Here is a 25,306-nt window from a genome sequence, read left to right on the forward strand (position 1 = left end):
TTAAAGTGTTCTTAATCATGATCATTTTAGCACTATAAGAAAGGACTTTTAAAAAAGGGGCAAATAAATTCATCTTGAATTTTTTTTAACTTCCTTTTTTCTTTTCCTGAGAAATCTTAATGTATAATTGCGTTTATTTCAGGCAATTAATCACGTGATATCCTGTCATGTAAGAGTATCGAATAAAATTTGAGGAAATTTACTTGTCGTGTTATCATCTTCCATAACAAAAGAAGAAAAATAACATTCTCTAATATGCATCTGTAACTTTTCAACCGTGCTGGTCGCATCAAAACTGTCCAAAATTTCATCAGATTTATATTAAGGTGAGTTAGATTTTCAATCTTATTTAAGGAATGAAGCTAATTTCAACTTATGTTATGCGAAGCGATTTATAAAAAAGCGTAAACTGCCCCATGTTTTGTTATATCGTATAACATAAGTTGAAATTAGCTTCATTCCTTATAATTTAATTTCAGTATAGACATTAAGACAATTTTTCCTCCAGAATAAGGTTTCAAATTGAGCATGATTTAAAAAGAAACGTCAAGCAGAGTAATATGTTTTTGACGTAACTCATTGTGACGTAGGCAAGTTATGTTATCCAAAATATTATATGTTCCTCTGAATGATTCAGCCAATGAAAAAGCTTGATACAAGTGAAATTAAATTATTTTTAAATGTTCATTAATCTCAAGGCATGCTCCACATTTTTTCACTTGCATTAAAAATTGAAAATCGTCATGAATATATACATATTTTTAACGGGGAGATTTCTTAAAATGTAGGTCTGCAAAAACGCAAACATTTCGTCAAAACATACAAATATGGCTCAGTGTTGAAAGATAGACAAGTTGACAGGCCCAGGTGTTGACATGTTGACGTATTGTTTTCTTGACAGGTTGGCCTTTTCAGGAAGACAGTTCGACGGGATGGAAGGTTGTTTGATTAACAGGGGTACATTATGTCATATTATAGAAGAAAGTCGAAGGGTTTACAAGTCGAAAGGGGACGATTCGACGGGATAAAAGGTCGACAGATTGACGAGTTTACAGGTCGACAAATAGTAAGGTTGACGGGCTGGCAGGTCGACAGGTTGACAAATTATTTTCCCGAGTGGGTTTGAGCACTTACAGTGATATTTTAGGTTTGTTGTGGATTAAACCGTATCTTCCCGGCCGGTTCATGGACTAAACCCTCTCTCTGGGGAGGGCTCGAGAATCAACCCTAATCTTTCAGCTGTGTTCAAGGACTAACCCTTATTTCGGACTGTATCGATAAATCAAGTTATTTAACAAAACTAACCCTAATGTCTGATGTTAATTGTTGCAAAACAAAGTTATGTTCACTTGTTTTTTTTTTCATTTGAAAGAATGATATTAGGGTAAACATATTTCCAATTGGTAGTTAATTGTCTATCAGTCAACTTTTGTTTTAGGCAATAAAGAAATTGAATGAGTATCAACTCTTTACTTGACGACTTGGAAATTGTAGTCAACTGTCGATCTGTCGTCCATTATTGGGAAAGAATTTAGCAATCTAATATCGAACTATTGACCTGTATTTTTTTTTCAAGTCTTCCTCTAACTCACATATTAAAAATCCACATATTAAGATGGGAAACCATAGTCCTTTGTACAACGAAAAAATAATATCGGTGCGATTTTGTGGATATTGACAGTAAGCAAAACTTCTTAAAACAGAAGGTATAGAATCTATATTACATACAAGAATAGGGGACTAATGTATTTAAACTCTGTCAAATCTGTCGATATTGAAACAACATGTACCTCGTGTCTAGGACACAATTCTTATAACAAATATTAAAAAACAATGTACGAGGGTTGTCCCTAAATTCATTGACAAGCGTTGTTTTGTAAGAACTCTATGTCATACATTAATGAAACTTCGTATATAGATTAAACAAACACTAATAAATTTATGTACAACTATGGAGTAACTACATAAATTATTCTAATTTAAAAGATACATTTCATTGTAGGGTTTCTGGCGCAATGTCCAAAAATTACGATTAGAATTTGGTATATTGTATACAAAATCTTACGGAAAAGTGATTACTACCCTGTATTTTTTTAAGTGGATATGACAATTCTCAATATTGTGGACCGTTCACGGTAGCTCAGTCGGTAGATCGCTCGCTTTGTAATCGGAAGGACGTGAGTTCAAATCTCGGCCGCGACTGACCTAGTCGTTAAAATTGGTAGCAACTGTTCCTTCGTCATGCGCTCTGCATTTTGAAGTGAAAGTTGCGGGTCCTTCGGATAAGACCTTAATAATAGAGGCCCCATGTCAGCTGCAGGCGTTGTCATGATAAAGATCCCTCACTGCTCAATGGCCCTGAGTGCCGAGTTATGGTCCAATTTTGTAGTCCTTCACCGGCATACGGTGACGTCTCCATATGAGTGAAAAATTCTCTAGTGGGACGTTAAACAATAAACAATCAATATTGTGTTCTTGACTGTATTTCTTAAAATTTTGGTGTGTATGCTTTCATAAATATGGATTTTATATACATTGGGTTGAAATCCAACTTTTTGAAAAATGGTGGCTGCGTTGGCACAGGCGCCGCTCTGAATTATTTTCAAGGTTTTGATCCTAAATTCAAGCTTACAGATAGGTACCATTCATATATGTTAAGTGCACTATGAAACATTTTCTCCTTAATAATTAAAATGACTAACACAGTTTCTAAATGTATATGTGAATAACAGAAACTAAACTAAAAGATAAGGCTACGAAATTGGCGAGAATTCATTCAATTATGCAACTTCATTAGTAAGAAAAAAAACCCTAGAAAATTCCCGTTGAAAAATAGTGTTTTCAGATTATTAATATTATAAACCTGTACATGCATATACTTTGTTTATATATTTAATGTTTGATCATATGATAGTAATTAAGGTATTTAACATTAATAACTATAGCTTTTCGTTTAATTTAAGAATTTGATTTTGGTAATTGAAATATTTTCTCAAAAAAAAATTGAATCGTTGACATTTGTAATTTTTGACGTTGCAGATCGCTCCAGGTGGTAGAGAACAATATCACTTTAAATCTTATAACTAAAAAAAGTCTTCAAGTAAACAGGGTGAAATTTCGTAATCTATTTTCCAAGAACATGCTTTATCCACCCTGAAAATTTTATAAAGATACATTAATTTCTTTAAGAGATATGAGCTCAGTATATGACATTTTAGGATATAACCCTCGTATAACAAAATATATCCAACTCTTATACCGTTATACACGTAACTAGTTATATGTCAACTGTCAGACTGTCGACTTTTAAGAAAGTTTATAAACCTTCATTACAAGTGTAACATTTTCGATCATTTAAGGAAAAACACTGCAAAACATTCACTTTTTTTCAGTGACACTATATGTATTTCATTCCTTATTTTTAACTTTAACGATGACAACTGGTTTTATTGATCTAATTTACGTTCACCCTTGATGAAGCTCTACTTCCTTGTGCACTACTCTGGAAAATTATAAAAACTGCATGCTTAAAATACATGTACTGTCCTTGCTGTTTTGGTTTTTCTGATTTCTTTTTTTATAGTTCTGTCTTGCATCTCTTGGTTTTTATGTTCTGATACCAAAGACTCTACAATAGATGGAACCAATCTTAAATCTGTGAATCCTGCTATACTACTTGATATTGTGCAAACACAGGTTTTAATTAAGAAATAAGGCATCATTTTTTCGAGTTTTAATGTGACGTAAAACGGGTTGGTCACGTTATCAAATCGTAAAAAGCCCTAAGGCCTTTATTGAAGATTTGATCATGTGCCAACCCGTCTTACATCCCAAGAAAACTCAAAAAATGATACCGTATTACTTATATTTTCATTAGTGACTTATTCATACATTAAATTTGCCTGATTAAATCTTTAAACGTGTGATATGAAATATTTTTCAAACCCAACGGCATGTATGTAATCCACAGAAGACGCGTCGACCCTTTTTGATGTCACTGAGAAAGTATGTCGAACGTTTATCCATACGAACATCTAAGAATTTTTGACCCCGTACCTCTATTTGAAAAGTTATAAAAACGCTTGCTTTCAGTAGACTAAGTGTTGTATGAAGGAAAACATATACAAATGTAAATATTTATGAAAAAAATGATTCATTTGATTGAACTATCATATCAAGAAATAATAATACAATTACTTTTAAAAGATGAAAACGATTTGATAAAGTGCAGTACGACTCATACGCATAATTTGACAAACACAAATGGAAAAGCACTCGAGTCAAGTTCAAAACATTTATTACCGGGTATACTTTTGTTATTCTGTGCTTGTTTTTTTTAATCAAACATGGAAAATTTGATAGACTTTTGCAATCTCCTAAAGAAAAAAACTTTTTTTTTTAAATTCCTGGCTTAATGTTTTATCTAGTATTTCCAAAAAAAAAGCTACTTTTTAAATTCGAAAAACAATTTATAACAATAAATTGTATCGCCGAGCACGTGCAAAATAAACAATTACTACCCAATTTATATTGACTTAGGTTAGTCGATGCCTAGATTCGATCTTCCGACATCCCGATCACTGGGCGATCGCTCTAGCGTGAGTGGTGCCACGAGTTGATGTACATGTACATGTGCAATGCCTGGTCGTTTCTGACATCAAATGTCCCCTTTATTTACTTTGGTTTTATTATAAAATAAAATGGATTGCCTGCAGATTTCAGAAATTTCAACCTGAAAATTCCCCAAAACCTGTTGTGTACTCAAACATATATTATAATCTGTTATCAACAAGTTTCAAAAGAAGGTCATAGGTCCATGGCAGAGAACTACGCATACTAACTTTCGATTCCATCCAACATTCAACACCCTATGAGTTAAAAAAAGAGAATTCTAAGGCAAACATGCGTTCACTATATATAATTATTAAATTATTGTATTAATGCGGTGTCAAATTGTTAATTGTTCTTAATTACAACTTTTTTTAAATATGGATATGGATACATACTCAAATAAAATCAAATATATATTTCTCTGCAAAGATACCCCCTCTTTCAATAATCGATAAAACCTTGGGGATGTATTTGTCGAATGCACGTAGCAATTTACTATACATGTAGCTGAAGGAAGATTTAAAAAAAACTTCTATTGAGTTCTGCTGTGAAGAGACCTGTTTTACCAAAATTGTAGAGCTTTATTACTGTAGGCATAACTTCCCGATACTTCTGATTTTACTTTCATTACTTTATTTCTACAGAGTTTAAAAAAGCAAACAGATGACTTTAAGTCCTAATGGCTCATTTTGCTATTTTTGTGCGATTGTCTGGTAAATGTTCTACATACATACTCGCTAGGTTTTATTTATCTTTTGGTAACTATTACACTATTATCAACTTTGTCAGCTTCCTTAATATGCATACTTGTAATTCCGGTTGTTTACATCACCTGGCTCATGGAATTTGTTGTATTTGTTTTTATATTAAGTGTTCTTAATCTTGATCATTTTAGCACTTAAAGAAAGGACGTTAAAAACGGCAAAACAAATTCATCTCGAGTTTTCCTTAATTTCCTTTTTGCTTTTCCTGAGAAATCTTAAAGTATAAGTGCGTTTATTTCAGAGAGTTAATCACGTGATATCCTGTCATGTGAGAATATCGAATTAAATTTGAGGAAATTTACATCTCGTGTTATCATCTTTCATAACACAGATGCTTTCAAATGAAAACAAAAAGTTCTCTAATATGCATCTGTAACTTCCCGACAGTGATGCATCGTTGCATCAACACAATCCAAACTTTCATCAAATTTGTTTTAAGGCGAGTGAGACTTAAAATCTCAGTTTTAAATTTTAATTATTCTAAAGAAATGCTCCACATGCTTTCGCTTGCATTAAAAAGTGAAAATTGTCATGAATATATACATAATTTGAACGGGGAATCTTCATTAAATGCAGTTCGGCACAAAAGCAAACTTTTCCTCAAAACATACAAAATGTTGCAAAGCATGGATGTACAGTATAACTAGGGAGTACCGGTAAATATTTTTCACACGAAAAAGGAGTTAAGATTTAACGTGCAATAATAAATAATATAAAGAAAATTGGAGAGGATTTCTATAGCTTGAAAGCTTTCTTGGTAATTTTTTTGACATATACATGTACACATGTAGACCGATTAACATATTCACAGGATTACAATTCAATGGGTTGACATGATAATCAGTTGACAGGTCGATGGATTGAAAGATACACAACATGACAGGTCGAGGGATTGACAGATAGACAAGTTAACAGGCCATGGGGTTGACATGTTGACGTATTGTTTTCTTCACAGGTTAGTTTTTCAGGAAGACAGTTCAACGGGTATCAAGCTGACAGATTGTTTGATTAATATGTGTACATTACATCATATTATAGAAGAAAGTCGATGGGTTTACAAATAGAAAAAGGACGAGACGACGATATAAAATGTCGACAGATTGACGGGTTTAGAGGTCGATGAATAGAAAAGTTGACGTGCTGGACATATTATAATCCTGTGCAGGTTTGAGCACTTACACTGATATTTCATGTTTGTTTTAGATTAAACCTTAAACCCACTCACACTGATATTTTATGTTTGTTTTGGATTAAACCTCAAACCCACTCACACTGATATATTTTATCTTTGTTTTGTATTAAACATCTTTCTGTTGGGTTCGCGGACTAAAACTTGTCCCTGGGGAGGGATAGACAATTAACTCTTATCTTTTTACCTTGTTCAAGGACTAACCTTTATTTCCGATTGTATCGATAAATCAAGTTATTTAATAAACCTTACCGTAAAGCCTTGTGTTAGTTGATGCAAAACAAAGTTTTTTTTATTCAAGAGAAAATTATGAGGCTAAAAATATTTCCAATGGGTAGTCAACTGTCCATCTATCAACTTTTGTTTTGGGATATAAAAGAAATTGAATGGGTATCAACTGTTGACTTGTCGAATTCGTTTTAAGTGGGAATATAGTATCATAATTTAACTGTCGATCTGTCGTCCATTATTGTAAAAGGATTTAGCAATTTGATTTCGAAATATTTATCTTTATACTGTACAATGTAATCTTTATTCAAGTTTTCGAGTAATTTACATGTTAAAAACCCAAATATCAAGACGAGAAACCATAATCCTCTGAACAATGATAAAATGATATCTTTGCGATATTGTAGACATTGACAGTAAAGAAAACTTCTTTAAACAGCAGATATAGGCTCTATATTACACACAAGAATAGGAAACTTTTGTATTAAAGCCTATCAAATTAATCTTTCGATATTGTAACATGTACCTCGTGTTTAGGACACAATTATTATTTTAATGGATAGGAGTTATACATGTAAAATTTGTCACCTGTCATTCTGTCGACTTTTACAAAGACTACATGTATAAATCTTCATTGTTACATTGTCAGCCATTTAGGGGGAAACTCTACAAAACTCCCCCTTTTTTCCAGGGAGCCTATACGATTTCCGTCCTTATTTTTAATTTGAACGATGATCATTGATTTTACTGATCTACTTTTTCGTTGAACTTGTGCTTCCTCGTGCACCATTTGGAAAAATTATATTTAAAAAAAACACTTATACTTATAATATCCCTGCTTTCTGATTCTTTATTTTATAGGTTTGTCGTGCATCTTCCATTTTTATCATTTGATAAGACAGACACTATCTACCAGTCTTGAAATTGTAATTCCTGCTATACTACTACATATTGTTTATACAGAAACTCAAATTATAAATCATTAAGTTACTTTATTAATGTGGAAAGAAGATAGAAGTATCATAATGCTTATTGTACTTCGATGTTAAAACTTGGGAAGGGATACTATTGCAAACAACGCAATGTACATGTAACATTGAGATACATCAAATTTTTTTATGGTCCTGCAATTACCTGCCCCTTTTTTATAAAGATGTATATAACATAATTTTCGCATGGTCTTAAACATATACATTTTTCAAACAATTACAAATGTCGATGGTAAAAGGTTACAATCCATAAAAAATACAGCAGTCGGTTTTCAGGTCTTATTGCAGTAAATTTGAATATTTTTACCATGAATTTCAGATCGTCATGGGTTGTCTTTCTCTTATTAGAAAATATACGTTTCATTTCTTTTTTTCATTATGAGATGAAAAATTAAGTTCGGAAATCTAGAAAAGGTTTTTTTAGCAAGACAATCACAGTTTTGCAGGTATGATTTTTAAAACAACCAAGACAACAAAAATCAATTATTTGCATGAACTTAAGTCAAGTACTTTTCGATAAGCTTTTGTTAAATTAGCAGTGATGCATATGCACCGTACCGATTTTTTCTTCTTCAAATGTCTTACTTTTTTTTTATAGTAGATGCATTATAATTACAGTAAAACTCGGTTATAGCGAAGTCCTGGGGACCTGTGAATTTACTTCGCTATATCCGTAATTCGTTATATCCGTATAACGAATTCGTAAAACCATATAAAGCGAATTCGCAATATGCGTGTTTTCCTTCAGGTTTTACTACCAAATATGTTAAGGAAGCAAATATAACAAAACATATCTTCGATAACTAAGGTTTTATTATGAATTAAATTTTATATACAAATGCTAAAAGTAAATTAAATCAAATCAATTTTTCATTTTTTTTTTATAATGTTGGAAAGTTCGTTATAAAAGATGTAAATTTCATTATATTTAATCTCAACGGGACTCAAAATCAGTTCGCTATATCCGTAAATTCGTTATATCAAAGTTCGTTATAACCGTAAAATTTTACAAAGATTTGTTAAGAATTTTGCCGGGGACTCTGAAAAACTTCGCTATATCCGTGAATTCGCTATATCCGTGTTCGTACTAAACGAGTTTTACTGTATTTGAAATGATAGTTAAATCAAATTATGCTATATATTTTTATACATCTTTACTGCTGTATTTTTTATGGATTGTAACCTTTTACCATCGACATTTGTAATTGTTTGAAAAATGTATATGTTTAAGACCATGCGAAAATTATGTTATATGTAATTTATAAAGAACTACAGTAACTACAGGTTTCAATACTAAGATTTAAACATGTATCCTGTTTTAATCTACCTTGCTACACATTTGTCGAAAACATTTACTTTTGATTGTAGTAAAGTTATATTAACAACATTTTTATTGCTAGCATTATAATTATCAGCAACTTTGTGGTAACATTTATGTTTGGATTCTTTAAACATCAATGTCAATTACTATGTACACCTAATTTTCAGCGAATTATTCTCTGAAATGAAAATTGACGTTTAATCTGTAAACATGATTTCTTGGGATAGTGTTTTAATCTTTGAAAAAGTCTATGAAGCAATCTTAGCGTCATTTTTCTTTCAACAATTTATACAGTACCTGTAAGTAAAATATTCTCATTCATATTTAACTGTATAAAATATTTCATTCTAATTTAACTTTTCTCCAATTGAAATATTTCATTCAAGAAATAATTATGTCAGTCTTCTCGAAAACCACTTAAGTTTAAGCATCGTTTGGTTTGTGTTTGGACGGAAGATGAATTTTCATCCTCCTAAGTTTCATTAAATTTTCATATTTAGTCTTCGTCTAATAACATTTTTTACAGCAATGTGATAGCCAGACTATGAAATCTAGATGTTCTAAAATTGATACACACGTGGTTACCGCTACTCTATAAGTAGAGATAGCTTATCAATATGTAACTGATTTTATGTTTGTTTAATATCATCAATACAATATTTATCACTACTGAACTTCACTGATTTTTCATGAGATGTATTTTTTTTTCAATACTGAAAGTCAGTATTGAAAATATGTACGTCTAGTATCAATCACTTTTATTTTTCTATATTTTGGTCAGATCTAGAGCCTTAAGAATAGAATTTTGTGTTTATTAATAACATGTTGTATAAACAGCAAAGTAAGTAATAACTTTCACCCCCCCCCCCACCTCTCTTCCAAAAATAAATAAATGAATAAAAATACAGTCAAACTTGTGTAAGCGGTCACCCGAAATGAATGGCCACTCGCGGTCAGCGGCTTCTTTAACTTCATATGACGATTTTTCCTAAAAATTATAACTGGATTATACGGCCAACTGTGTAACGCCACCAGCGACAACTCAAATCCTCACCCTCTGCGTTATTGACACTGTAATAGGCGGCCATTTTGTCACTTGTTGCTATTCTATAATATCTTTTAAACGCATTCATTTTGGGTAATTATATGCTCAGTAGTAGATATAAACTATTACCTTGTAAAACAAGTACACAAATTAATTCAAAATACACCGAACTACAATGAAATTCAAAATAAATAAACATTTTGAGAATAATCCTTTAGTACATATTGTTGTAAGGATTACTGAGTAACTGAGTTGATACATATCATATTACTTTTCCAACGTAAATATTACATGTACATTGTAGGAAGGCTTTCTTACGTGTAGCCACTTTGTTATGCACGCACAATTCGCAGAATTATTACTTTATATGTCTCAGATAGATAATTATCAAAAATATTATAAATATTTATGTAAAAGAAGAATTTTTACAGTATGAATCCATATCTACATAAAATAAATGCAAGCATCAATAAAGTGTAGCCATTTTGTCATATGTGTAAAAAACGTCATTTTTTAAACCACATATACATTTGACGTAGAGAGCTTCAAGGTATTATCGGCGTGATTTTCCCCTGCGGGTTATTATTAGCAGCTCCTAGGTACATGAGGACAGGACACCCCTTCTAATATTCTATTCTTGAGCTTGTTGGACATTTGATTTTACAAATAATTTTTATTTCACTTACGGTAAACATCATGTGTACTATAGGAAAAAAAAACAATAATTACCCAAATATCGCTCCACAGAAAAATACAATATTGTATTAAAAATATGCATTATAAGAGCAACCCTTTCTTTAAAAAAAATAAAAAAGATTTTAAAATTTTAGTTATTAAGCAGAAATTTAATAATGATGAAACGTCTAGTACGTACCCCCTATTTATCCATCTCTATTTCATTAAATTGATTTTTAAGCTTTACTATAATTTTTTTTTCATTTTTGTTCCATAGTTTACAACACTAATCTAATCAGTAGCCTAATACTTGGGCTGACAAAAGCAAGACAATTTTTAACCCAATAAAAGACATATAACATTAGATAACGATAACCATTCATAAAAGAACCGATTCACTTCACAAAGATACATCAGCACGAGTATTATAATAAAAAAAATCCGGTCGTGTACTCGGCATAATTTTTTTGTATTCGACAGTTCCATTGAAACGTAGGAAGTTATGGTGTTAAAATTTTACCGATAGGTCTCATTATTCTCTATGCAACCAAGGTGCATGTGGACGTTATTCTAGTTTGCAGTTCAGTGTAAAGTTACACGTAACGCCACGATCTTTTTGTCAGATGCAACAAGCGTAAATAATTCACTTGATTGGTCAACTCAGGGTATCAACATTAAAGAAAAAATCTTTTGCACAAGCAATCAATCAGGGATAAAAGGAAAGTTCCAGTCGTAAAGTATGCGGTTTGGAGGCGTGTCGAATTATCATGTGTGCAACTGTCAGCTAGATTGTGACTGACGTGAAACTTTACACTGAACTGCAAACTATAATATATTTAAAAAAAAAAAAAACTTGTGATGACTTAACTGAAAGAATAAATGACAAAGAAATGATTGAAACGGAAAGCTACATCAGTATTATTTCTTTAAAAGACAGGCATTTCAAAGTGAGAAAATAAAGAAAGAGGAATAAACTGTATATTCACTGAGAGCCTTCGATATTTCAGTGTATAAAATTTTACAATTAATCATGTATAAAATTTATTAATTAACATCTTAATATTTCCCACAAAGGTTCAAACATGAAATATTTTATGTCCTGTTATTCTATTTCAATATATTTGAAAAATGAAAGTCATTCTAAGGTCTAAGAGAATATGCCTGTTTAAGGTTCAAAACATTAAAACAACGTTATAACTTAAATTACATTAAGTTATATGTGTACCAACGCCGTGAGCAACGTCTCATATCTATTTGTTCTTTTGTATTATCGTCTGTTCATCAGCCAATCCTCTACTGTAATTTTTTCGATCTGGCTGACCAAAGAGAGTTAAATTATATTTTTCGTTCTTGCCTTTTGCTTCATTTCAATTCAAAATGACCGTTCACGGTAGGTCATTCGGTGGAGCTCTCGCTCCGTGATCTGGAGATCGTGATTAATCAGGGCCCCGACTGGTATAAGTGAAAGTTACACGTCCTTCGGATGAGACCTTAAAAACCGAGGACCTGTGTCAGCGGTAGGCGTTGGCGATAAAGATCCATCACTGCTCAATGGCCCCGAGTGTCAAGAAGCCCTTCACCGACATAAGGGACGTCTTTATATGAGTGAAAATTTCTCGAGAAAGACGTTAAACAATATACAATCAATCAATCAGTCGACACAAAATGTAACAACGCGAAATGTCTTAGTCTAAAACTCGCGTTATTACATTTTTCATTAATACATTTTGCATTGATCTAGGCGCAAAATATAATATCGCAAAATGTAATAATCCTAAGAAGTGTGTTATTACATTTTTCGTTATTACATCATGCATTAATTTCGAAGCAAAATGTAATTACACAAAGTTTCATAATCCATGTTTACTACATTTTTGATGGATACATTTTGCGTTGTGCCTTTTATGAATAGCATCTCATTTCTTCGATCTAATTAAGAAATCCATTTAAGGACAGATGATACAAACAAACTTTTGTCAACAAATATGGAAATGACAACTAGAGCCATGTTTTTATAAATACATAAATAACTTTCACCGCATAGTTTTTAACATTTAATTCAAATTTTCACAAAAATGGTATTTAAAGTGAAAAAATATTTGTAAAGATAAATAAGGATCGTTTCAGAGAAGCAAAAGAATTTAAACGTCACCGAAGGTTTACAAAATCTTTATATTCTAGAAATTTACTATTTGCCTCATTTTCATATAATTTAAGCCCAAAAATATATTCCTATCCAGGCGTCCATTCTTGTTTGTATCATCTGTCTTTAAGTTTCGAAGATTCATTATGACATGAACTACGACACTTCACGCCAGCATATGTCATAAATCGTGAAGGCGCTTCATGATATATAGGCCGGCGTGAAGTGTTGTAGTTCAAGCAACTCATGAATGTTCAAAACTTAAATTCTTTTTTTATATTTTCTTATATTATTTTCTGATGAGTTACGACAAATTACGCCATCCAAATGACAATTTTAATGAACAAGATGTTGAACTATAGTTTTGACGTCAAGTAATATATCATGGAGTAACAATGGAGATAAATATCATCACCCATTATAGTTTAAGATAAAATGAACAAAAATCTTATTTTTAAAGAATTTTAAAATAAAAATAAATGAATTTGTAAGTACTACGGAATCATAGAGAAAAAGAAAAGGAAGAAGCAAACAAATTTAACTTTCTTTAAGTCCCGGAATGTTTTCAATTTATTAATTTGAATTGATTTACTACATTTACATAAATTGTTGTAGTTGAAAAATGGATGTAAAATTCAGTCCCGTGACTGCTTGTCCTAAGGATGGTCTCACTTGGCTGAGCAACAGCTTTAAGTTACAGTGTCCTAATGATACACTAGGAAGGAGCCTGTACCAGTGTGTACCTAACGATGACAGATCTTCACTTGTGGAGTTTTGTCTTCGAGGGAGTATTGGCAGATATGAAGCAGGTGAGTCAATGTTAATTGTAAAACAATAAATTCTAATCATTTATCTTTATTTTGATTACGTCTAAACAATTTCTTTAAGTTGTGGAAATATCAATAATTTATAAAATAAGATATATATTCTAACCCTTAGGTTGGAGTTCCGATGCGTACTTTAGCCCACATGTCATGTCATTTTACATACATGAAACTGAGACGTTTCCTGTTTCATGCTACATTTAACTCGAAATTAAGATATATTGAACACCAATTCTAAGTTAAAAATATGCCCAAGCAACCCTCTGTTATGTTCACGGAAACAGAAGGGAGAAAATATACAGTGTTTAATAAATCATATTGTTTAATACTATAATTATATGTGGCTGTTTAATTTAAGAGAATGGTAATTTTTTTCATATTCTTTTTTTCATTATCAGTTGCAAGTGTAATAAATGTTAAGCAGTTTAGCGAAAAAAAATAACATGAAATAAAAAAAAAATTCTAATAATAAGGCTTTTAATTATGACTTTGGGATGTGAACAAACATATAGTACTTTGAATATTTCTCCCTATTTCTTTAGAAACTTGCCCTTTTGCTGTATCTTCGGGACACTTAGACGCCATCAACTGCTCCAGTTTTCTCAAAGGTTGTCTGAAAGAACCTTATCTTACCAATGAAGTTTACAAATGTAAGAACCACTCTTATTTCTGATGGAATAGAAACCTAAGTGATGAAGGGCTGTAAGTAAAAAAAAAAACTATTCGAAATAATGTGGGTCATTATTCTTTCAGATCCAACCTGCTTGGAAATAAATCCACAGAAAAGCTACTACTTGGCAGATGGAATCTGTATAAACAAAAAGTAAGTGAATCTGTGTGATCTGTTTCATTCTTTCGTTAGAAGTTACGACGGATTGAATCAAACTGTTATTTTATTGGATGATTTTGTTTTATTTAAGGAGTCACGAGATACCAAAATCCACAACTTTTATTCAACCTACTGCTTCCTCAGCATATACTCTGTCCACAGACAGCTTTAATCTTACCTGGGTGTTACCAAACAGTACTTCTGATTCGCAGCCAGGGATTGATACCGTACCCATAATTACTGGGGTAGTCTCATCATTGATCGTGCTAGTGGTTATTTTCGTGATTTTCCTCTTTCTTTATTCGAAAAAATGTCGGTCTTGTAGCACAAGTGAGTGAATTTACGTATACATCATTTATATTGTACTTTGGTTGTATCATTACAAATGTTACATGTAGTAGTCTGTCTAGCTACATATACATATGCAAACTAAATTTAAAACTACAAACATTTCTGCAGAACGTGAATTTCAATAAGATCAGACTTCACGTTCTTAAATACTGTAGACGTCTTTAATTTCACGTGTCTAAAATTTCATAGTTTGTTAAAAAGTAACCTTTAATGGTGGTTTTAATTTCAGGGAGAATTGTTTGTAAATATCCAGGTACTGAGACTGTTTCTAGGTAGAAATGACGTGAAATAATAATCACGATGGTTTCAAGTTTGCGGAAAATTCTTAAACAGTGAACATAGTGAAATGAAAAACATCGTAATGTTTTCCACTTCTACAGTATATATAAACTTTCCCAAGAATTTGTCAGTGTGTATAGATATATTAAACACGTTTCCTCACAAAAATAGCATACCTTAATATGCATTTCGACAAGACATCACAGGGTCATATTTTTCTATATGCATGTAACCCTTGTGAGAGTTTTCTGAATGAACTACCAGGTATATCACAGTTTTTGGTGTACTTATATTTTGAATCATTAAAAAAAAACTTAGAAATCAGAAGAGATTGACAAATATGAATAATACCAAGAGATTCAAAACATATATTTGAGGATCATATCGTCTGATCTTTAATTCGAAGCATTTATTTAGAGATATTTCGGAAAATTTCTAAAACTTATCCAAACACTAGATTGTATTATCCTGGATCTTTTCTTATCCCTCTTTACACAAATTGAATATGGTCATGAATTATTTAACACAGGTCTGATGACACCCGATTTTTTTAATACCAGTCGTTATTTATTTGAGCAAGATTCCAACGAGAGAAATCTACTCATTTTAAAAAAAAATGTCTTACATTATTACTGTTTTTTCTAAAGGATACACTGTAGTACAATATCAGGTATTTACTGCATATAAGAGAATGGTGTTACAAATTTTGTTTAAATAAGAAAAAAGTCTTTAGAAGCCTTTCAAAAAATGCTAATTTCTTTATCCCTAGAGTGAATGAAATACACGATTAAAACAACATCTTGTACTCGAAGTTTTCAGTTCTAAATAAGAGTCTTCAATTACACATATCATGTACATTCTAAAATGTCACGAGTTAATTTGTCTAGATAATGACAAGATAGTTAGATCTATAACATGCAGGGGATTAAATAGCATGTTCATTCTTTTTCAGTTAAATCAACAGAGAAGGACATCAGCCTTATACAAAAGCAACACAAGCCCAAGGAAGAGGTTGAAACTTGTAACATTGACAATGAACTTGTCCCCATACGTAAGTAAGCAATTGATTGTCAGAATTAGAAATTTTTAAATATATTTCTTATTAGTATCATAAACATGTATTTATCCATCCATTTTTTTATAAACCTCAAAATTTTTAATCAATTGTGCAAATTATTTTTGAATTGTCTTCATACGTATTAATTTTAAACATTGCGAATTACATGTGATGTACTCATATGGTATAGAGAGCTACCGTTGCATTTAGCAAAAGTGTAGCACAAAAAGGAGTAATTTTTACCCCTACTTGTTTAAAGGACCTGCAAGGAAGCAAGAAACATCTGTCAAGATTGAACATGAATCAATGAAAAGCGAACATGGTGCAGGAAAATATAATTTTTATTGTGAACCTGAAATGTCAGAGAGGACTGCTATTGAAGAATCTACTAGTATGTACCATTTTAACTGCTTTACGACATGTATGACATGGAAACGAATAAAATATATCTTTTCATCAACGTTGAGAGAGAGAGAGGAATAGAGCAATAGAATGAGATGACATGTACTATCAATAAAAAATGTATGAAGAGGCTATCAACGATTTTTGCAGCTCTACATAAAGGTTGCTTCGTTGATGAATGCATAAAGATAAATTGAAAATTAAGAAACACCTTTTAATGCTAACACACCAAAGAAAATATTTTAAAAAACTTAAACATCTGATAATTTTCTTTTACTTCTAGATTTTTTTTCTTTATCTTATCATAATTATTATTAAATACTTCATGTACTTGGAGGTTCTGGATTGTGCAATGATTTTTAATGACTAAAACCTGGCATGATTGAAAAATGATACGATTTGGGTGCGTGTGTGGGGTGGGGGATTTTAATTCGCGAACCTGTGTTTGCTCAAAAACTGAATATCCCAATTATTATTAAATAAATAATGGAATAAAATATGTAAAACTGTTATAATAACTGTTATTAAATCATTATTTGCTTATCGAAAAAAAATGTTTTCAGATTTGGAACTCCTTTTCGACTTTGTGTCCAGACAATTGTCTTTCACGGACCTTCCCTTTGTTTCTACATATATTGGTGAACCTCAATTGGCAGAGACGGCTTACATCGACGGGAATCCCTCTGAAACCTACTGCAAGGTTTTCCATATGTGGCGATGTAAATATCCACGCATAGACCACAAAGCTAAGTTGAAGGAAATTTTTTCCTCTATGGAGAGACAAGATTTGATTGAGAATATAGATATGTTCTCTAAAGACAGCTTTTATTATAAAGAATCTTTATTCAATCCAAAAGAACAAGCCCAGTCTTCTGACTTTATCCTTATGAGTCAAAATTTAGCCATGAAATCTAATCACGTATTGCGGTTTCTTGGTTTGAAACAGTGTGATATAGATCAGATTGAGAGAGATAATAGAACTACTCAGGAAAAAATTCTGAGAGCTTTATCCAGAGTCCAAGAAGACAGACTATCACTCACAAGACAAAGTATTTGCAATGCTCTATATTACGCAGACCATTCCGACGTGATAGATATTCTCAACTCTAGCTGGAACAGGGCAGGTCTGTATTATTCATTTCTGCGATTTTTGATGCATAGAATAAAAAGATGTATTTATCAAAAGATGCCCTAACCTTGAGCCTTTATACTAAAGATAACAAAATACTTCTATTTATTTATATTTATTTGGCGATATGGGCCACGGCTGCATTAAACAAATAAGGGAGCCCAGCATCAATTCTTGCCTTGGTGGCGTCCCCACAAATAAACAAGCATGAATGGTGAGCCCTGGGGACAGATGCTCGCCTGCTTGGACAATAATTGCAAAATTCAATAAATTGTGCACCAAGTCATATATTAAGATTATAGGTTAGGCACTACTGGTGAGCCAAACATCCGCTTGGGCAATATGTTCCTCCAGGTAGGATCCGATTTCAGCTGTGACGATTTGGGCAAGTCCTTGCTGCTGGTATGGATTAAGGCTTTATATTATCTGGAAAAGAAAACAGAACAAAACACGAGAAAGCAGCAGATAAATTCCATTAAGGCCACACCAATTTAATTTCTTGTTCGTCGGACATTTGATGAGAAAATGTACGAGCGGGCTAGCGGTTAAATAATAATATTATTGCTTTTTAAAGGCAAAATTTTAAAGCGGTGTGTGCAAAAAATTTGTGCGGATAATTATATTTTTTCTGATTTGCAGAGTAAGTAGATTAAAAGGACAATAAATAGAGCGGAAATGTAAAAGAAAACAGCACAGAATTCCAATAGTGCGGGAATTTCAAATTAATATTATTTGTATAGTTTTGTTAAAATACGAGAGCGCGGGGTCCGACGAACAATAAATTTTATTGGTGTGGACTAACATATTACTTTTATTAAGGGGTGAGGTGGGGGGAGGGGGGGGGGGTTGAAATTTTGCAGAAACTTGATTTTTTGCGCTCGACGTCACAGGTTTTGGTGCTTGGGTTCGACTAATAACCCCAAAACCCTGAGAACAGGATTGCACTAAATACAAGTACAGGACCGGAATGATACCTTCAAAAGCCGCAGTACTAAAAAGCTTAATGGCACTTTGATAAATGGATTTAACCTTAAGTGGTTAAATCACATTATCAAAAGATGCCCTAACCTTGAGCCTTTATACTAAAGATAACAAAATACTTCTATCTAATTATTTATATTTATTTGGCGATATGGGCCACGGCTGCATTAAACAAATAAGGGAGCCCAGCATCAATTCTTGCCTTGGTGGCGTCCCCACAAATAAACAAGCATGAATGGTGAGCCCTGGGAACAGATGCTCGCCTGCTTGGACAATAATTGCAAAATTCAATAAATTGTGCACCAAGTCATATATTAAGATTATAGGTTAGGTACTACTGGTGAGCCAAATATCCGCTTGGGCAATATGTTCCTCCAGGTAGGATCCGATTTCAGCTGTGACGATTTGGGCAAGTCCTTGCTGCTGGTATGGATTAAGGCTTTATATTATCTGGAAAAGAAAACAGAACAAAACACGAGAAAGCAGCAGATAAATTCCATTAAGGCCATACCAATTTAATTTCTTGTTCGTCGGACATTTGATGAGAAAAGTACGAGCGGGCTAGCGGTTAAATGATAATATTATTACTTTTTTAAAGGCAAAATTTTAAGGCGGTGTGTGCAAAAAAAAAAAAAAAAATTGAGCGGATAATTATATTTTTTCTGATTTGCAGAGTAAGTAGATTAAAAGGACAATAAATAGAGCGGAAATGTAAAAGAAAACAGCACAGAATTCCAATAGTGCGGGAATTTTAAATTAATATTATTTGTATAGTTTTGTTAAAATACGAGCGTGCGGGGTCCGACGAACAATAAATTTTATTGGTGTGGACTAACATATTACTTTTATTAAGGGGTGAGGTGGGGGGTGAAATTTTGCAGAAACTTGATTTTTTGCGCTCGACGTCACAGGTTTTGGTGCTTGGGTTCGACTAATAACCCCAAAACCCTGAGAACAGGATTGCACTAAATACAAGTACAGGACCGGAATGATACCTCCAAAAGCCGCAGTACTAAAAAGCTTAATGGCACTTTGATAAATGGATTTAACCTTAAGTGGTTAAATCACATTATCAAAAGATGCCCTAACCTTGAGCCTTTATACTAAAGATGACAAAATACTTCTATCTAATTATTTATATTTATTTGGCGATATGGGCCACGGCTGCATTAAACAAATAAGGGAGCCCAGCATCAATTCTTGCCTTGGTGGCGTCCCCACAAATAAACAAGCATGAATGGTGAGCCCTGGGAACAGATGCTCGCCTGCTTGGACAATAATTGCAAAATTCAATAAATTGTGCACCAAGTCATATATTAAGATCATAGGTTAGGTACTACTGGTGAGCCAAATATCCGCCACGAGCCTACGCTTCGAGCATTGGCTGCGCCACCAGTAGGGCAGTAGGGAGGAAGAAAAGGGGGCCGGTATTTAAAATTGGTAATTACCTGACTCATGTTTACATCCTCCAATAGTGTAATTTATGACAATAATTAATACTTGGTAATATAAAAAGACCAAGAAAATAAAGACTTTATATCAATGCAAATACATAGACCCTCCACAGTCTATGGGCAAAAAGAGGGTCAATATAAAAACAGATAATTACCTGACTCTTGTTTATGTCCTCCAATAGTGGAATTTATGACAATAATCATTAATCAATACTTGGTAAAAATAAAATGACCAAGAAAATAAAGACTTTATGTCAATACAAATACATAGACCCTCAACAGTCTATGGGCAAGAGCAAAAAATTGACTTGGTGCATGACAGTACAAATACATAGACTCTCAATAGTCTATGGACAGTAAATAAAATAGTACCATGACTAAAATCTAGTCATGGCGCAGCCATGGCCCAATTCCCCCATCTCTTGGGGACACGTTAACTGAGTTGGTAATCAAGAATACTTACCAAGCCTGTTGCAACCTATACAAAAAAAGAGTTATTACCCATCTCAGATAAATGAAAAAGGTGAACCTTATGTTTAGAAAAAATGCCTGTGTTGACCCTATGTAACTCTGGATACCTGGTGTACTTATCCCCTGACCTTAACAAGTGGGTAGCCACATGGCTATTTACTCTGACTCATTCTCTCAGACTGGTTAATACCCCTCCCCCCTTTCCAATAAAGATGTGGCAGTATTTGTGACCACATTAATGAAGTTGATGGTAGCAATTTGCTAATTTTTGTAATACTTCTTTTAATCTGAAACGTAAATCAGCTGACTTAAACCACTATACCATGGAATGTTATTTCCCCCCGCATGAATAACTAATATGTGAGGAACATTTTCTACCTTGAGTAATGTTCTAATTTTGGATAAAATGTCTTCCAATTTTATACCCCCTTTGCCTTGCCAGAATATGATAGCATTGTGCCGCTTTAATTCTAGGTTGGTGCCAAATACAATACTGATTTTCTTGTGAAATAAAATTTATGTTTAACAATGGAAGACCCAATGATCCATATTCTCTTTACACCTATAAAGATTTAACAAAGGAAAAATACGAGATGTATGATGCTAGATTTATTGACATGTTAACTCCTAATGTACTTGTACAGACACTGAGATTTCAATCTACCCCTAATGGCAATGTCTTTTGCATTGGGTCCGTTGGCCCAGGGAGTTGAGGCTGCGCCTATGCGGAAGGAGCGAGTTTTACGAGTTTGCTTGCTTGACCCCAAATTTTACAGAGGCCATTTGAAAACAGATGACACCTGATACCTTTTTCACTGGACTACCTGAGATGTGGCTAAAAAATGCTTAATAGATGCTATGTCTCAAGTGCATAAATGATAAAATTAGACACACTGGGAATACTGCCTGAAAAGTGGCCGTTAGTGGAATTGTTGGCCCCTCCCCTCTTGCTCAGTTTTGGAGTGTTTAAGGACAATAAGGATTTGATTATTCTGTTTTAGATAAGTTACACCCCCAGCTTGAATAGTGTGACCAGGGTCATGTGCTGGATTCTGAGCCAGCTCCCCCATTCTAAAATGACCAAAAAATGCTGTAGTGAATATGGCTGAGAACAGCACAGATTCAAAAAGAGGTTTGCATATTGTTGGCAGCAACTTAAGGAGTCTGGACAACATTGTGGAAGTGACTGGTTTACCTTAGTCGGTGGGGACTTTTTTTTTGCCCAAACCTACCAGGGTTTTCTGAGTAATAATAATTGTGTTGAATCAGGAAGATTGCAGAGTTTACAAAAATAATATATCCCAGAAATGTACGACTTAACCGTGTTGGGGAGTACTGCTTACACGATAGGTAGGAGACAAAAATGACTAATAAATTGTAATGGTGAGGCCACTCTTCTGTGTCAAAATTCTTTTTGAATAATATATAAGTAACTGGTCCTTAAGCTGCCCCAATTTGTCTGATGGTATGCAAATTATCATTTCTTGAGTGTTAATTTCTAACCCCCAAAAGTCAAATGTTTGTAGGTCCCAAAGTTTTTCATGAGCTAAGGGGATGGAACTGAACGCCGACATATACATGTATAAGCCTAGCACAATCTTGGCTGCCCTCCCTTCCTGCTACCAAGGAAACATCTAAATAATGAACCACATTGTTGCTTTTGGCCTGCTACTTAAGTACCCATTCTAAAAAGGTAGAAAATTTCTCAAACTTGGAACAGCTTAAATAGAAAATCCAAAGGGCAAGTCCTTACCTAAAAATATTATACACTGAATTTGAAGCCTAAAAATTCATAATCTGCTCTGTGAATCACTAATAAGCTAAGTGCATTTTGCGTCTAATCTAGCAATTTTTGTGCCTGGACCTATTGCAAGCATGTCTAATGCATCATCAAATGACGAGCAAGTAACTGAGCAATGATCCTTACTAATAAAATCTTTGACGCTGGACCCTGGGGGTAAGACAAGTGATGAATCAATATGTAAGAATTTTAACCCCCCTTTCTTTTGTACCATGCCCACTGGAGACGACCTAAGGTTCAGTAGAGGGGGCTGATCACCTGGACCTGCAACTCTGCTAAACATGATTTCATTGACGACCAACTGAACAGCTTCATACACTGTAACCCAGACATGGATTTAAAATTATTACAGTCAGTGGCCACTCAAGGCCCTTCGTAACATAACCTAAAACCATTATGGTATGTAAAATCCCGCAAAAGTTCTAAGGCTACCAAGCCAAGTGGGTGATATGCTAACATTTTGCCTAATCTACATGTAGGTACATTGATAGGACTTGCTGCAATATTACTGAGGTCTAGCTGGCTGGGTATAAGGTGCTCTAATAGCTTAACACAGTGCTGTGGGTCTCCCTGGTAGCTGAGGCCGCCATGTTGCTTGCAGGCCAGTTGACCTAAAATTCAAACTAGAGCTTGGGAATGTCTTGTGTTTAATGTAGGGATGGTTATATGAACATATCAACATTCATGTTTGTATTTACATACGAGTTTATTACATATACCCTTGTAATTGAATTCACAACACATAAGGAGGAGGGGGTGAGGTGAGGAAATATGTGTGCTAGGGGCACTATATATATATACAAGAGTCATAGCTCATAATCGACAACAGCAAATGAGAAAGATATGGGTTAGCCTCTTTCTTGAACCTGAACTGGATGTTATAGCTGCGCCACCAGTGTCTTTACTCTATTTGCCCCTGTCTCACCTAATAGTATAAATATATTGAACAACTGAACTCTGCTCTTGGGATTGGCTGAGGCGTATATGGATGCGATCTGTCTGAATGTCTTCAATTATCTTGCTTTAGCTTCCGGGGCCAGGGTGAGGCTACCCTCTTTCATGGAGAAACACTTAGTCTCATCATTTGGATTGACACCATATGAATTTTAACAAACAAAAATTTTAAGCAATAGTTTTTTTTTAAATTATTATTATTATTTTTTAATGACATTTTATGGTCATTATGTAGCTTAAAGTTAATGCAGAGTAATTGTCACTTATCAAAAACGGGTTCTGTACCTTGACTCTTTTCCCGCATGGCCATTGGGGGTTTCCAGTGGCTCTATGGGCATTGGGGGGGGGGGGGTCTCACTCTGTTTGCTTAGGTTATTTGCTATGCACGGCTTCTGAAGCCTGTTGCAACTGCTCATTAGATGAACTAAGACGGCTGGCTCCTGCTTCCCCTGGTTCCGGGTTGACCTTGCCTGGCCTGAGATGGAGGAGCGCCATCGTTGCGTTGCGCTTGGCGCGTCTTCTGTGCAAAGGCGTCGAATCACGCTGAATGTTTTTGGCATTCTTGTTGGCGTTATGGCTCGTTATGAAATACACACAAAAAACAAAACATTAAACTCTGACAAAAAACAGTCGGGTTATGGAAACAATTACTGGAATTATGCCTATGTATCTAAGACCACGTGTAGCTAGGCGGAAAAAAAATGTAGGCCTAGGCCCTAATTAAAGTAAAACTAAGAAAAAATACGATCAAAGCAATAATCGTGCTCAAAATATTTAACAGGGAGCGAACACGATCTACGATGCTTCGCAAGACAATAAAGAAATTTCGCCAAAGGCAGTTGAGCACGTGGGAAAAGAATTCAATGCTGAAAAAACGTCTTACCTCGTTGAAATTTTGCAGAAACTTGATTTTTTGCGCTTGACGTCACAGGTTTTGGTGCTTGGGTTCGACTAATAACCCCAAAACCCTGAGAACAGGATTGCACTAAATACAAGTACAGGACCGGAATGATACCTCCAAAAGCCGCAGTATTAAAACGCTTAATGGCACTTTGATAAATGGATTTAACCTTAAGTGGTTAAATCACAATATTTGTAAAACACACAAAATACTAATATTTGATCAACAATACTTAAGATATAACAAAACATTTAATGCTAGTTATTACCTAAGCTGAAGAGACCGGGATAGTAGCTTGTAAACAAAACAAAACATCTGAAGCACCATCCCAGCAGTCATACAACATTGAATAAACCTTTGAATCAACGTTGTCTTTTTTTCTACGTTGATTCAACATTGATTTTATGTTAGATTCTGAAATTTGTATCAACGTTGAAGTCTTAATATTGAATCAACATTGACAATCAACGTTGTTTATATGTTGAAAAACAGTTGATTCTACATTTATTCAATTATTTTTATTTTTGGAAAAGGGGTGTCATATAGCAATAATACACTTTTCATTCTAAAAAGAATTTTTTATGGGAAACTTACTTCATGTCTGAATCATGTTACATTGAAATATATAAAAATAAATGTCTTAATAAATAATCCTATTTAAGGACAGGGTCATTTTATGCATACCGGTAGATTGAATCTACCACTTTACTCATGTTCTCATAGGTTTAGTGTATTGTTTTAACGTTGCATATGTTTTAATTGAAGATTAAAATATTTTAGCTAGGAAAATTGCAAAGAAAGGCAATAGGAAAAAAAGGATACCAGAAAAAAATAGTTTTAAAGATGGCACACGCAACAACACAACTTGGACTGAAGGTACAGATAAAATGTTTATTAAAGATGATTAA

At 33.5% G+C, this 25,306-nt stretch overlaps 1 protein-coding gene across 1 annotated transcript; it reads left to right on the forward strand.

Moving 5' to 3' along the window:
- The first annotated feature begins 236 nt into the window (after positions 1-236).
- Positions 237-25,306, forward strand: LOC134245729 (uncharacterized). The gene is made up of 9 exons (XM_062727989.1): positions 237-326; positions 13,581-13,774; positions 14,332-14,439; positions 14,543-14,612; positions 14,710-14,948; positions 16,201-16,299; positions 16,565-16,696; positions 17,271-17,831; positions 25,179-25,306. The coding sequence occupies exons 2-9, from the start codon at positions 13,588-13,590 to the stop codon at positions 25,304-25,306; spliced, it is 1,524 nt and encodes a 507-aa protein (XP_062583973.1). The 5' UTR covers positions 237-326; positions 13,581-13,587.

This window comes from Saccostrea cucullata, unplaced genomic scaffold (assembly GCF_032062105.1).
Source record: "Saccostrea cucullata isolate Sc308-1 unplaced genomic scaffold, CSIRO_AGI_Scuc_v1 ctg4078, whole genome shotgun sequence".
Classification (NCBI taxonomy): Eukaryota; Metazoa; Mollusca; class Bivalvia; order Ostreida; family Ostreidae; genus Saccostrea; species Saccostrea cuccullata.